Source organism: Gracilinanus agilis, chromosome 3, assembly GCF_016433145.1.
Source record: "Gracilinanus agilis isolate LMUSP501 chromosome 3, AgileGrace, whole genome shotgun sequence".
NCBI classification, from domain to species: domain Eukaryota; kingdom Metazoa; phylum Chordata; class Mammalia; order Didelphimorphia; family Didelphidae; genus Gracilinanus; species Gracilinanus agilis.
The window spans coordinates 526,066,132-526,080,420 of NC_058132.1; the positions used below are offsets into that span (position 1 = coordinate 526,066,132).

The following is a 14,289-nucleotide window of genomic DNA, read 5'->3' on the forward strand; positions in this document are numbered from 1 at the left end:
TTATAACAAAATTGTCATGCACCTATTTTTGTAATCTCTCTGTCTCTTTCTCTCACATCTCAATCTGGATTGATTTAAAATTGTGTCATGTCTTTATATATGAAAATGATTGTCTTGTTCTGTTCTGTAAAATTTGGAATAAATAATAAAATATATAGACAATTCCCTCCCTCCAATAGAGAAGCATCAAATGGCAAAAAGGTACATGTATACATAAGACTCTGTCTTGCTATTTTCTTATTTCCCATTTTCCTTAGAAAGGAGAATTGATTGAGTTCTCCTATCCATTATGATTGCTTTGGTGGCAAAGGTTCCTCCAAATGAATAATTTTGTGGCAAACCAGAGTCCATGATAAAAAAAAGAAAAATAAAGCAGCCATAGGTAAAAAATAAATCAATTGTATCAGGGCTAGTATTTCCACTTGGACCCCTAAAAAACTTGCCTTTGAGAAGTCTAATTCGTTGTTATCAGTCATCCATAATTTCTCGTATTTTGCCAGTAATCCAAGTGACTTCAAAGACCCAGCCTGATGTAGGTTAGTCACGTTAGAACTCTTACTGACTTGTGGTCTATAGAAAAAGGCAATACTGATAGAAATGATAGAAATGATGAACAGATGACTGTAGTAAGACAAAATGCCGTTAGGATTAATGTGATTCTCTTCTCCAGTTCAGAACTCAGGTAACATCGTAGAATATTAGTTTTTACATGAATTAACATGCTTAAAGCTCTTTGAAAAGCTTCAAGTACTTAAAGTATACTTCTATGTACTTAAAAGTATTGATGCTAGATATTTTTGAAAGCACAGCCCTTGCCACTCTTCTGTTTTAGAACTGATATTAAGATAGAAGGTAAGGATTTTAAAAGAAGGGAGGAACAACTAGGTAGCACAATGGATGGGGCCCCAGACCTATAGTTGGGAGGACTTGGGTTCAAATTTGGCCTTGGATATTTCCTTCCTTTCCTTGGATATTTCCAAATATTTTGGATAGCTGTGTGACTCCTGGTAAGTTACTTAGACCCAGTTGCCTAGCTCTTATCACTCTTTTTGTCTTAAAATTGATACTAAGACAAAAGGTAAAGTCAAAAAAATAAATTCAGACACGATATAGATGCTAGCTCTAATTGTTTTTTGAGCAGGTGGGTGGCACAGCATATAGAATCTTGTGTCTGGAGGTATGAAGACTCATCTTCTGAATTCAAATCTGTTCTCAGACACTTAATAACTATGTGGCCCTGTTTAAGTCACTTTAACCCTGTTTGCCTCAGTTTCTTTCCTCAGCTGTAAAATGAGCTAGAGGAGGAAATGCAAACTGTTCTAGTATCTTTGCCAAGAAAATCCCTACTAGGATAATAAAGAATAAAAAATGACTGAACAACAACATTATTGTTATTAGCATTAGAAGGGGTGTCAAGCCCACTTCCTCATTTTGCAGATAAGCCTTGGAGAGGTTGGCTAAGATCACAGGACAAGTTAGTAGAAAAACAAGAATGAAATCTTGGATTTCTTCATTTCTTAGGATACATTGTTGGATTTTGTAAAATCTAAATTTGAATCAAGCTATCCTTCTTTGAGGCTTTGAAGTTTGAGAGTATCATCATTTCAGACTGAGATCCAGAAGGGACATCAGAAGTCAATTAGCTCAATACTCTCACTTGACAGATTGAAAAACTGAGCCTCAGGGGGATGAAATTGCTCCCCTAAGATCATATAGTTAACTAGAGAGCTGAATTTTGAACACAAACCTTCTCTTTTCCCCACATTGTACTACCTGTGTGCTGACTTTGGTGCAATTACTTGGGACTTAACTAAAATGATTTGGTCCCAACTCAGTTCGTTTGAATTCTACATTTTATAGGAAGTCTCTAATACAAATTATATAGTATATATTATTAGTAGTAGAATATATGTATATATAAAATATATGTATATATAAATAGAATATATGTATATATAAAATAACATATAATTATAATATAATATATACTATATAATAATACAATAACAATATATACTAAGATTCATATATTATTTATGTTTATTTTATATATTTATATATCAAGTATATATTTGCATATTTAGGCATATACTCATATGTCATATATTCTTCACAAGAACAAAAAACTAAACCAAAAATAATTAATCCTTAAATCATTTATTTCCTCCATTTGCTTAGCCTATTCACAAGCTATTTTGCAGTCAGATCTGAAACCCTGAAATTGGAACTTGTTCTTTTAACTCTGTGAAAAATTCTAGCTGGTTTTATGCCAAGTGCTTATCTTTTAGCCAGACTTTTCCTTAAATCTCTGCCTCATAGACTCTCAGCCCTGCCCACATAGATTCCTCACCAGATGGTCTTATCTTGTTCAAGTGTGGTAGCTGAAGACGCTTGAAACCTGCTGATTTGTTGCTCGGGTGAAGTTTGCCCTATGATTAGCGTAGTTTTAAATAGCAAACATTCTTTGTTTCAGGTATGTCTCCTCTGCCCTCTCTTCTCTCTCTTGCACCCTGCGTGGTGATTAAAGGGAGAAGAATCTTTTTACAATCTTCATTTCGTTTACAGGCTGTTTATCAAAGATTTTTTAATAGTCATCTGTAGAGTCCAACTGTTGAAAACATGAATGTGATTCCGCTATGTATGTTAGCTAATTTTGAGTCATTATACCACCATCTGTTTCCTTGAGACTAGGATGCTGGTTCTGGAATCTGGCCTGGAATTCTGAGATTTTAGGATCCATTTTACTTGGAGTCCTTGAATCTTAAAATGATACAGAGAGCTTTTTTTTTTCCCCTTCCTAAATCCTATCTAGTATACCAGAGCTGAGTCACAAAGGAGGTCAGAAAAAACCTGAGATTATCTCTTGTTCTGGCTTCCATCTGTCCACGGGTAGAGAATGGCTGTGGGTTCTGTCATCTCTTCACCTTTCTCTCCTGTGTCCTCTAGCAAACACGGTTCTTGTTGTCTATGTGGGATAAGATGAGCCAAACCAATGGGCCTCCTCTTTTTGGGCATTTTATACTTTTCAGTCTTTGTTTCTCTTTTCAGATTTGTGTTTCTCTCTCTGTTCTCATTTCTGATAACGGTAGAAAGAGTCCTGGGAGAAACATGGATTTGAATTTCTAAGCCTTTGTTTCTTCATCTGAAGGAAGGAAGGAATGAAGTAAGGAAGGAAAAGAGAGAGAAAGAGAGAATGAGAGAGAGAGAGGAAGAAAGAAAAAAGGAAGCAATGAATGCATAAATGCATACATAAAATACATAAATACATGAATATATATGATTTAAATTCTATATATAAAAATTTGTATATATAATATAATATATATTTATATAATAAATACAATGTAAAATAAATAAAATTATATATAAATATAAGAATATATAAACAATCTGTGTGTATATAATATAATAATATATACTAATATTCTAAATAATAATCATCTAAATCACAGATTTAGGTCTGCAAGGGCCCTGAGAAGCCAGTGGATCCATCTCCCTCATTTTACATAATGAAGAAACAGGCTAAAAGAAATTAAGTAGCTTGTTCAGGGTCCCTCATCTAGTAAGTGAGTGTCTGAGGCAGGATTTAAACTCAGGTCTCTAGTGTCGTACTCTATTCTTCCGACCACTTAGTTCCCTCCCATCTTGTTCTATCTCCTTCACAGTGTTGTGTGAGGATAAAGGTTAGCTGCCATTATCATGCATAAGAGAAGATTTGATTTGATGGAAAAATCTTTGCCCTTGGTATCAGTTGACAAGGCTCCAGTCCCCTTCACACACTTTCTCACTATTTGCTCCTTGGACACATTGCTGAACCGCTTGTTTATTTCTTCATCTGCAAAAAATGTGTATTGAGGAAGGTTTGGAGTTGGGAAGGGGAGGATGTATCATCACTTCAGTACCTGTCTTACCTGGGTTGCTATGATGCAAAAAGCACTTGGAACATGTAAATGGAAGCTGCTGTTATCTAAACAACATCTGAGAATACTGGATCCCATCCTTTAGCTCTGTCTATAAAAGTCTCAGGGATCCCTAAACTTAAATTCTGGTATGTGAAAATTAAAATTAATATACAATATCTCCAAATATTATATTTAACAAGATTTATTAATAATAACTAAAATAAAAAAGCTAGAGTAAAAAGCCAGCTTTCCCAGCCATGTACATTGGAGAAGAGAGAGAGAGGTGGCGGTACCCACAATATAGACAAACAACATAAGCACGCAACTTGGGGATGAAGGGAAAAGGATGCTGGGTAATGAAAAAAGAATTCTTGGAGATGGAGTCCAAAGGTTCAAGATTTCTAATTAATACATGTGCTTGATCTGGGTTTGTAACAAATAAACATTGGTTAAAGCCTTCTTTGTGCCAGTAGTGCTGGGAATACAAAGAAAAGCAAAATATATCTTCCACCCTCCAAAGAACTCACAGTCTAACAGGGAAGACAACATGCAAACAATTATGTATAAACAAGCAGGGACAACATAAATCGGAGATAATCATCCAAGGAAAGGCTTGTGACCCTGCCTCCTCACCGAGGTGGAAGACTTTGCTTGGAATTGCCTTTAATATGTTAATTGTTATACCAGAAGCCAATTAATTAAGAAATGCCACAAATAAGTGACTCAGTAGAAACTTCAGGCATGAATCCAGAGCTCATTCTCCCCTTTCCTATCCCTCCATTATAAAAGGCCAGCATGCAGATAGGTTTGTGCTTCAGTCCCCAGGAACAACTGTTAGAAATATTCAATTCCAAATGGCCAGTCTCTTCCTAGGTGACCAGTACCCTAACCTCGGTAACTGCAGCTTCAGATGGGTATTATGTACCTAAGGCTGCTGCCTACATTTGCAAGAGTGCAATGCCAAAAGACATTGGCTGCCATCTGCAAAACCAAATGTCAGTCATTTCTGGTTAATAGCATGCCCTTTGTGTCTGTAATTCTTAAAGTGTGTGTGCTTAGGCTTAAAGTGTGTTTAATCTGTGGTTTTATTGGCCTTTTGATTGTGGAAATATTATTTTGTGTCAGGCAGTGACCCTAACTCCTTATGACCATTAAAAAGAAGTGGAAACCACTCATTACGTCTCCAGAGGCATATTTTTCCACTCCAGCTCCATAATTTCTTGCTCCAAGCAGCATGATGTAACCAAAGAATGTTAGATTTCGAGCCAGAGTGTAACTTCTTTTGCTGTTTCCATCTTCACCAAGTCACCCTCTTCTCCCAGGCTTAACATCCTTACCTGGAAAATGAGTGTGTTTGGGCTTTTGGGATTTTAGGACAAGATGATCTCTAAAGGTTTTGCCATTGTAAATCAGTCTAGGGATGCAGTTCCATGACTCTCATGGATCTTTAATGTCCTTCATTATTGTGTAGTATGACAGCAAAAAATTGTTTTTTGAATTGTGGTTGCTGCTGGTAAAGACACATTTAATCTTCTTGGGCGAAAATCAAAACCAAAAATCAGAACCAAAAAAAGACCTATTGGTTCCATTCTAGAACTACTGCATTTCTTAAGTAGCAGGGTTTCTTTGGAATATAGGTTATTGTGTGTATGAAGAAGTATTTTAATATACATTTTTTAATCCCAAATTGATATTGATTGCCTGAATTTTGAAAGGTGGATACAGCTAAATGCAATACTTGAGCCAATTTCCTAATAGAAATAATAGCACAGTTTTTAAAAATTGCAATATATAGCTATACATTTTAACATTTTATTCCTTATTTTTCTTTTTCAAAAAAATTTCCTTTTAGCATCACCTTACACAACCTCAACACCAAATATTAATAGCGTGAGAAATGCTGATTCAAGAGGCTCTCTCGTCAGCACTGATTCAATGAACAGTCTTCCAGAAAGGAATATTGAGAAGACCAATTCCCTTGACAAGGTAGTTGTTTTTTCATGTCATGTATAAGTCTTCTCTTTGTAATTGGATCTAATTAAAGTCATATAACTTGCCTCAATAAAGTCTAGCCATTTACCAAAAGAAAATTGATCTGCAAGTTTTGACCTGCTTCATTTCTGATGTGGGCTGATTTGCCCCTTTTTAAGCAGCTTGGAGAGCTCCTTGTCTCATCGGATCACCGTAGCCCACTATATAGCTCAGAACTTTTGAATTTTTTAAAAATCCTTGCCTTCTGTCTTAGAATCAATACTAAGTATTGGTTCCAAGGCAGAAGAGCGATAAGAGCTAAAACAATGGGAGTTATGTGACTTGGTCCCTAATATTAACCTGCCCTTTTCTGCCTCCATTCTTTCACTCAGATCATCCCTAATTTTTCCATATACTCCTAACATCTCTGATTTTTTATCTTCCTTTTTTTTAAGCCTAGCTCAGGTTTCACTTCTTTCACAAAGGCTTTTCCTCATTTTCAAACCCATTCTTCTCAGCTTGAATGTGACTTCCCCCTACTAATGGATTGTAGCACTTTATTTTGAACCTTCCTTTGCTTTGATAGAAATGTACCTGTTATCATTTTTAATCATATATGTCCTTTTCCCTCTCTCCCTGCATTACATTATAAGTTCCTTTAATGCAGAGACTGCTGGGATTTTCCTATTTGTATCCTCTGCACCTTACACATGGTAGGCATCTAATGAATGCTTGTCAAATTGAATTAATCCTCCCACATTCCTCTCCTGAGTTTCAGACCATTTTGTGCTACTCTTATAACAAAAGATGTCTCTTTTGTTATTTTCTTAAGGTTTCTTTAGTCCCTAGAAGCCCAGATTATTATCTGTCATGTCACATTGTTCTTTTTTATTTTTATTTTTAAAAGTTTTCCATGGTTACATGACTCTTCTTGTCTCCTTCCCCTCTTCCCTTCCCCCTCCCAGAGTTGACAAGCAATTCCACTGGGTTATACATGTATTATCGCTCAAATACTATTTCCATATTATTCATTTTTGCAATAGAGCAATCTTTTGAAACCAGAACCCCAAATCATGTACCCATGTAAACAAGTGATAAATCATGTTTTCTTCTGGATTTCTACTCCCACAGTTCTATGTCCCATTATTCCTTTTTATTAAAAAATTTTTTTAAACCCTTAACTTCTGTGTATTGACTCATAGGTAGAGGATTGGTAAGAGTAGGCAATGGGGGTCAAGTGACTTGCCCAGAGTCACACAGCTGGGAAGTGTCTGAGGCCGGATTTGAACCTAGGACCTTCTGTCTCTAGGTCTGGCTCTCAATCCACTGAGCTACCCAGCTGCCCCCTGTCCCATTATTCTTAAAAAATATTGGCTCAGCTGATCTCTAAGTTGAAATTGATTCTATCCAAGATGAAATCTATGCCTACTTTTATTAGACACCTATTGGCCTAATTGTCTCTGTGTGCCTTCATGCCTGGAGCCTATTTACCTCCCACCAGTTACCTACAAGGGCCCACATCTGACCTTTATTTCTTCTTTCATTATCAAAATTCATGCCTCCTCTCTATCTCCTTTTGAATCTAAGGGAATGGCTATAATTTTAAGCTTGCTTACAGGGCCCTGAGTTCGGTGACAAATCAAATTTTTTACATAGATCAAGCTACTTCTACTTCTTTCAGATTCTCTTGGTTGACAGATATATCACTAAGGGAATGTCTCCTGGTGGTTACTTTCAATATTCTAGAAACTTGTTATATATTTTCTAATAAGAATAATATAAATAATTTTATAATTAAAATAGTAATAAATATAATAACAAAAACATTTGGTTGATATAATAATAATTTATAATTTTATTTATATGAATAACATTATTATTTATAATGATTTATATTGTTTATATTAATAATATTATTATAATAATTTATAACAATAACATTGTATAATGATACATAGTGCTTTGTATAAGTAATAATAATAATAATAAAGAATAATTATAAAAGACTAATAATCAGTCCCCAAACATGTTAAATGCTTACAACTGTAAAAGGTAATATTCTAGGTGCTGAGGATATATATATATAGGTATATATAATGAATGCATGTATTTGTTCTAGGTGCTGAGGATATAAATGTGTGTATATAATATATACATGTAAAGTAATTATACATATAATGAAATACATTTGTCACATACTTGTGTGTATATGTATCATATAATTAGAATTTCTGTGCCTTTGAACTTCGTTTCCCAGAATTCCTCTTTCACCCCCATGTTACACCCTTACATTTTATAGATAAAGTTTCTGTAACTCTGCCCTCACTTCTCTCCTCTTCCCTGACTGTGGTCAGGATAAACTTATCTTTCTACTCACCGTTTTTACTTTCCTCTACTTCAAGTGGTTATTAGTAAATCTTATAAAAGATAATACTTGGAGTTATTAGATATTAACTTTTAATCTTACGTTTTATATATGATATACATGTTTTTTTACATACACATGTGTGCATATAAGATAATTTGAAGGGAAAAGCTTTAGGAGCTGATGAAATGAGGAAAGGCTTCACATAAAAAGAGGAACTTGATTTGAACCTTGAAGGAAACTAGAAGTATCTAACCAAAAGTGAGAAAGAAGGTAGAAAAGAGGAAATTCCTTCTTATATAATCAAGATAGCATAAGGAGTCCATATGATTTTCTCCTAAGGAATGGAGAACTCGTTGAAGTTGTTACCTTAGTGATCCCAGAAGAACCCAGAATGATTTATAATAAGAAAATGCAGAGGTCACCCTTTGGGGTTCTGGAAGGTGCTTTATATGTATCTCTTCATTTGAACTTCAAAACAACCCTGTGAAGTAGGTACTGTTGTTATTTCCATTTTACACATGATGAAACCGAGACATGAGACGTTAAGGGATTTGGCCAGGGTCACACAACTAGTTAGTGTCCAGGAAAACATATGAATTTGTGTCTTCCTGATGCCCGGGCCAAAACACTAGCCATTGTACTACTAAGTTGCCTAATTAAATCCTCAGAGGAGAATGGACTTCATCCCCGTCATAAGGGATGAATCAAGAGTAGAACCTGGTTAATATCCTTTTCGTTCTAGCTTCCATTTCAGTCCTTTTTTTCTGAAATAACCAAGGCTCAGATTTTCTGATGTTTTATCAAAAAAACCTAAATTTTTTCAATGTCACCTGGAAACCACTGGTTGTCCTCTTGGCCATCAGCACCCTACTTCTGAGTTTTGGAAGATTTTTTTTAAAGTATATCATCCAATATCATTTCAGCTCTTCATTCGGTAGAGGCATGACTTCTCCAGGACTTGAAAAAACAGCCTCTTCTCACAGCAAATAACATGTAATCTTACCTTATGTTGCAGTAGCCGATGCTTCCCGGGCTTAAGAGAATGCGGACTTTTAGGGGTCTGGCAGGCCTCTTGTTGGTGGAAGTCTCATGACATGTGTTTAACCTTTCCCCCTGACCCTAACATGCCTTCGTGTGACAGAGGGAGAAACTTCTCAGAAGGCATTCCGCTTATGTCATGCGCAGCCCTGGAGAGGAGGAAGAGAGCTGCCAGTCAGCCAAGAGAAATCGGGTCACCATGGACTTTTCCCTTCTGACAATTCCGACTTTGCCAGAGGACTCCTTGCATGCCGCACTTCCATTGCCTCTGCAAGAAGTACTTGGTTCTTGTAGTTGCCTAAGTGTGAGGCTGATGGATGGAGTGATAACACTAGCAGTACAGTTTTGCCACAAACTTGCACCAGTTTTTTCTTCCTGAGGGGGGAAAAAATAGCTTACATTTATGTATCACTTTAATGTTTGCAAATTGTTTCATCTATATCATCTCATTTGATTCTCATTAGAGCCCCAGGAAAGGGGGTGATATTATTATTGCCATTCTGTCCACCATGTTGTCCACCATTTTGATCCATTATTTCAAAGATGAGGAAACTTGAGTCTTGAAAAAGTAAAATGACTCGCCATCAATAAAATAGCAAATAATTGCCAAATGCAGGATTTAAAATCAGATCTTCCTGATTCCCAAGACCAGCACATTCTCTTACTGGGTCACCTTGCAGCCTCTAAATATAAAATATATTAAGGGCATGAGACATGAATTTTGCTGTCGTCTTCCTGCTGTGCTTCACTGTGGCGTGGAGATGACCCTGGTCTCCTTGCAAATTTCCAGCAATTATTGCAGGTCCAACTAGAATGGAAAGACCCTGTGTCTGGGTGACATCCATGTTTCTGAGAGGGGTTCAAGCTGCAACACAGAATTCCATAGTGCCCCCCAGAACTCCAAGGGAAGGGGCAGTTAAGGGCAGTTGGAGTCCTGGTATAAAAGCCATGTCACCTCTCTTACAAAGGTCCTGACTCTTGGCTCTCAGCTCTGGACACACACACTGAGGACTGGCCCAGCCAGTTGGCAGTGCTCCTCACAACAGAGTTGGCCACCCATCGATGAACTAGTGGCGACCACAATCACTCATGAAATCAGTTGTTAACAGGCTGCAGGCTGTTTCAGCAAAGGGAATTGCCCACGTTGGTGGAATCATGGATCTTTCAGAATCTTAGAAAAAATATTATTAGCTACAAAACCAAATTATGGTCTAAAATGTGTCTCACTTCTAATACTTCATTTAAAAAATACTTTAAAAAACTCCCCTGATATTTTAAAACAATACGGAGGCAAGCCAATCGGGAAAGCCTTATTGATTTTTCAGTGAAATACTTTACAGGTGTGTGTTTGTTTTTGAAGCATGGGATAAATATTCTTATGTTTTTATAAATGTCTCTTCTTTGTTTACTGCTGCTCTGTGGCAAAACTGAACTAACTAGTCTCCATATACGCTAAGCTTTCTGACAGATCTTGTTTGGACATTTGCAGTGTTCAGATAAGCTGATGACAGGAGGACTTCATCAGTTTAGGCTGTATCTGGTGTTGCTTGGCTCAGCTATCTATCTACTAGGTACCTGCAGGCTCTTTTCTGCTGTGAGAACACTCCATTGATATCTCCCGACTTGCAATGACTTGCTTGCAGAGACCTCTGCCTACTGGTACACGGGCAGCACCATAGGTTTGGTCTGGTTTTTGTGTGTTTTTTTTTTTTTTTTTTTTTTTTTTTTTTGCTGTGTCTACCATTAGTGTTTTCCTTAGAGTAGTTTTTGGTTCTGCAGTGTTGTTTTCTCCATCATCTCTTCAGCACTTTTTTGCATGTTATTTCATTGTTTTTAAAAGGTCAACATCAATAGCCTAGGCTGTGGCAACATTGGACTCTGAGGCTTGGGTGTGTCTTTTTTTTCTCCTTTTAGAAATCCATAGAGAAATAATGGCTGCAGCTACTTTGGAACAGTTCTTGTTTATAGTGGGGGCAGAGGTGGGAAAGGTGTGCCTGTACTTTAAATATTATAGTGAGGGATTTACTCATACCTGGAGTATTCCAGGGTCAGTGATCCCCTTCAGTTATGAGTATCTTTCTTTTTCAAGGGAGTAAAAAAATGGAATTGAGATACTATTTTTTCCCTTGAAATTAATAAAACCATTCCTTCTTGTTTTCTTTTCAGCACCAACAGAGTGGTACCTTAGGGAGCTCAGTAGTCCGCTGTGACAAACTTGACCAGTCAGAGATTAAAAGTCTACTGATGTGTTTCCTTTACATCTTAAAGAGCATGTCTGATGGTAGGTAAATGACAGATTCAGTATTCATTCATTTTATAGGATAAGAAAATTAGAAAAAAAACTTAGAAGGGCTTTGAAATAAATGAGAATATTTCAGTTGAGATCATCTTACCATCTTTCCCTCTTTGTGTAATTTGTTACTTTTTTAAACTGTAGACGTAAACAACGGGATACAGAAAAATTCAGTTTAAAAGAAATATATCAAAATTATATTCTTAAGAATGTTGCCCTTAAATGTGTTTCTATTTCTCATTCCAATGGTTTATTGGATTTGTGATCTAATTGGATCTAAATTGGATATTAATTTATTATAATAAATTATATTTTATATTTATATATAAAGTATATGTTATATTAAACAATATAATTCTTTAAAATATGCTTGGATTGACCTTCATAAGCCATATATTAGCCACATAAAATCATTGCTATTACTTTGTATTCACAGGACATGCTCCCTATTCTCCCTTAATCATTTGAAGGATCTGGGGATGCTTAAACTAAAGAAGAGTTAAAAGATGGAGTAATAATAGCTCCCTTAATGTGTTTGAAAGGGTATCCCTTGGAAGAAGCATTAGACTTGTTCTCATTGGCCCCAGAGCTCAGAAGCAGGAACAATGAGTAGAAATTGCAAAGAAATAAATTTAGTTTTGTTACAAGAAGAAACTTTCTAATGATTAGAGTTCTATCAAAGTGGAATGAGTTTCTTCCTTAATTGGATCAGTGGATGTAGTACTAGACTTGGAGTCAGGAAGATTTGAGTTCAAATCTAGACTCAAAAATACTAGCTGGGTTTTATCCTGGGCATGTCACTTACTCTTTATTTGACTCATTTTCCTCAGCTGTAAAATGGGGATAGTGCTATTAAGCGTTTTTTAAGTGTTGTGATAAGAGTCAAGTGATATAAAGCACTTAGCATATTAATTAACTATATAATTGTTAGCTATTATTATTGTGTTTCCTTCCTCGTTGGAAGTCTTCATAAAAAGACTGGATGATGGGATTTTTTTTTCAGGTAGATAGATCAATGACTCCTGATGTCTCTCAATTCCACGTTCCCCATCTCTTCTCCTCTTCCCTAACTTAGTTCAGTGTATTATTTCTGCTTTAATTCCTTAATCTTTGTGCCAACATAATAGTTCTATTCATGTGCTTATTGGAGGAAGGAGATAGGAATGAGGCTCTAAGGCTGGGAGCCAAGGAAAAGCATTGCCCACAGTGGATCTGGAAGCACAAGGATTTCAGTGCATTTGCAGAGTTGTAATTGGTTAAGTGATCAATTGAAAATGCTCTAAGTCAAGAGCTAACTACATATGACTACCAAGAGAATTATAAAATAGGTTAGCCCCTATTTGGGCACTGGATACTTTCGTGGAGGAAAAACAAAACAAGTTGTATATACAAAAAATACTTGCAAGTCAAATTATATGATTACATTGATCCTTTTTGAAACATGCTTCCATAAGGAAAAAAAAAATTGAGTCCACACACCTGATAAAGATTACCTATGATTTCATAGTCACTTTAGCAAGCATTTGGCAAAATGTGTGATGCTTGCTTTTTTTCTCATGCACAGCCTCTGCAGGGATGTTGTGAATTGAGTGATTAATTGGTATGACTGATATGCACAGAAAAAATGTAGCAGATCCCTAGTTCTCATAGCTTGAGTTCTCTCTGACTTTGAAACCCTCGAATCCTTCAGTAACTATAAATCGATATTCCTGGTTTTTAACAGAGATGCCAGTCGGGAAAACTACATTCACTTCCCAATGTTCTGAATAAAAGTCTTGTTCTTGTTTCTTTAAGTGGAGTTTCTCCCCTATCAGTCAGTTGTTTTTAACTTTAAATGCATCCAATGACCTTTTTTACTTGTTAAGTATGACTGTACCAGCATGGATACCAAAACGTTCTTGAGATGACAAAAAGGAAAATAGGCTAATTTCATTGCTGTCTGTGATGTTTTCTTTCATGAAGCCTGACTTCTGTCAGCAGAGTTTTTATTTTTGGTGGGCAGTAAGGGTCTCCCACCCTTAGTTTGCTACTTATGAGACATTGAGAACGCAGTCATGAGCCATCTTCAATTTTGCTCTTTATTAGAAAATAATATTTAATAATTGGTATAAACTTTTATTTGACACCAGAAATAGAAACATCAGAGTAATTTAAGGGTAGGAACTGTATTTTGCCTTTTTTTGTATACCCAGCACTTAGTGCCTGGCACATAATAGATGGGTACTTAATAAATGTTCATTGACTGATTGTGATAGTTAACAGAGTCAGGAAGAACTGAATTTAAATCCCACACCGAAAACTTAGTAACATTATGTCTTTAGGCATTAAATTATAAAACAATTAAATTCTGAGTTTTTTTACTTAAAATGGGCATAATGATTGCAACTGCTTTCCAGAGTTGTGAAGATCAACTGAAATAGCATATATAAAATACTTTATAAGTTTTAAAGTAAGTCTATATATTTATAAGTAGATATGTAATACATAAGTATCTGTAAAAATATATAAGTAAAATAAATGCTAGCGCTTATTAAAAAGCAGAAATAAATCCTTTGATAGCCTTTCAGATATGTAGGGAAGATTTAGCATGAACATTTCTTTTCCTGGTCTTTATAGGAGATAGAACTGATTTGGCTAGAGAATCCCTATCAGAATTCCCCACTATAAAAGAAATGTCATGAGAACCAGGGGAAGAAATGGCAAATTAATCTAGTACT

General features: G+C 35.9%; 1 protein-coding gene across 1 annotated transcript in view; it reads left to right on the forward strand.

The window, feature by feature from the left end:
• The window catches only part of DOCK9 (dedicator of cytokinesis 9), a 356,201-nt gene that overhangs the window by 271,407 nt on the left and 70,505 nt on the right, over nucleotides 1-14,289 (forward strand). Inside the window, exons 16-17 of the mRNA XM_044669345.1 lie at nucleotides 5,755-5,888; nucleotides 11,446-11,560. Of these exons, the coding sequence (XP_044525280.1) occupies nucleotides 5,755-5,888; nucleotides 11,446-11,560 (249 nt within the window). The remainder of the gene's footprint in view (nucleotides 1-5,754; nucleotides 5,889-11,445; nucleotides 11,561-14,289) is intronic.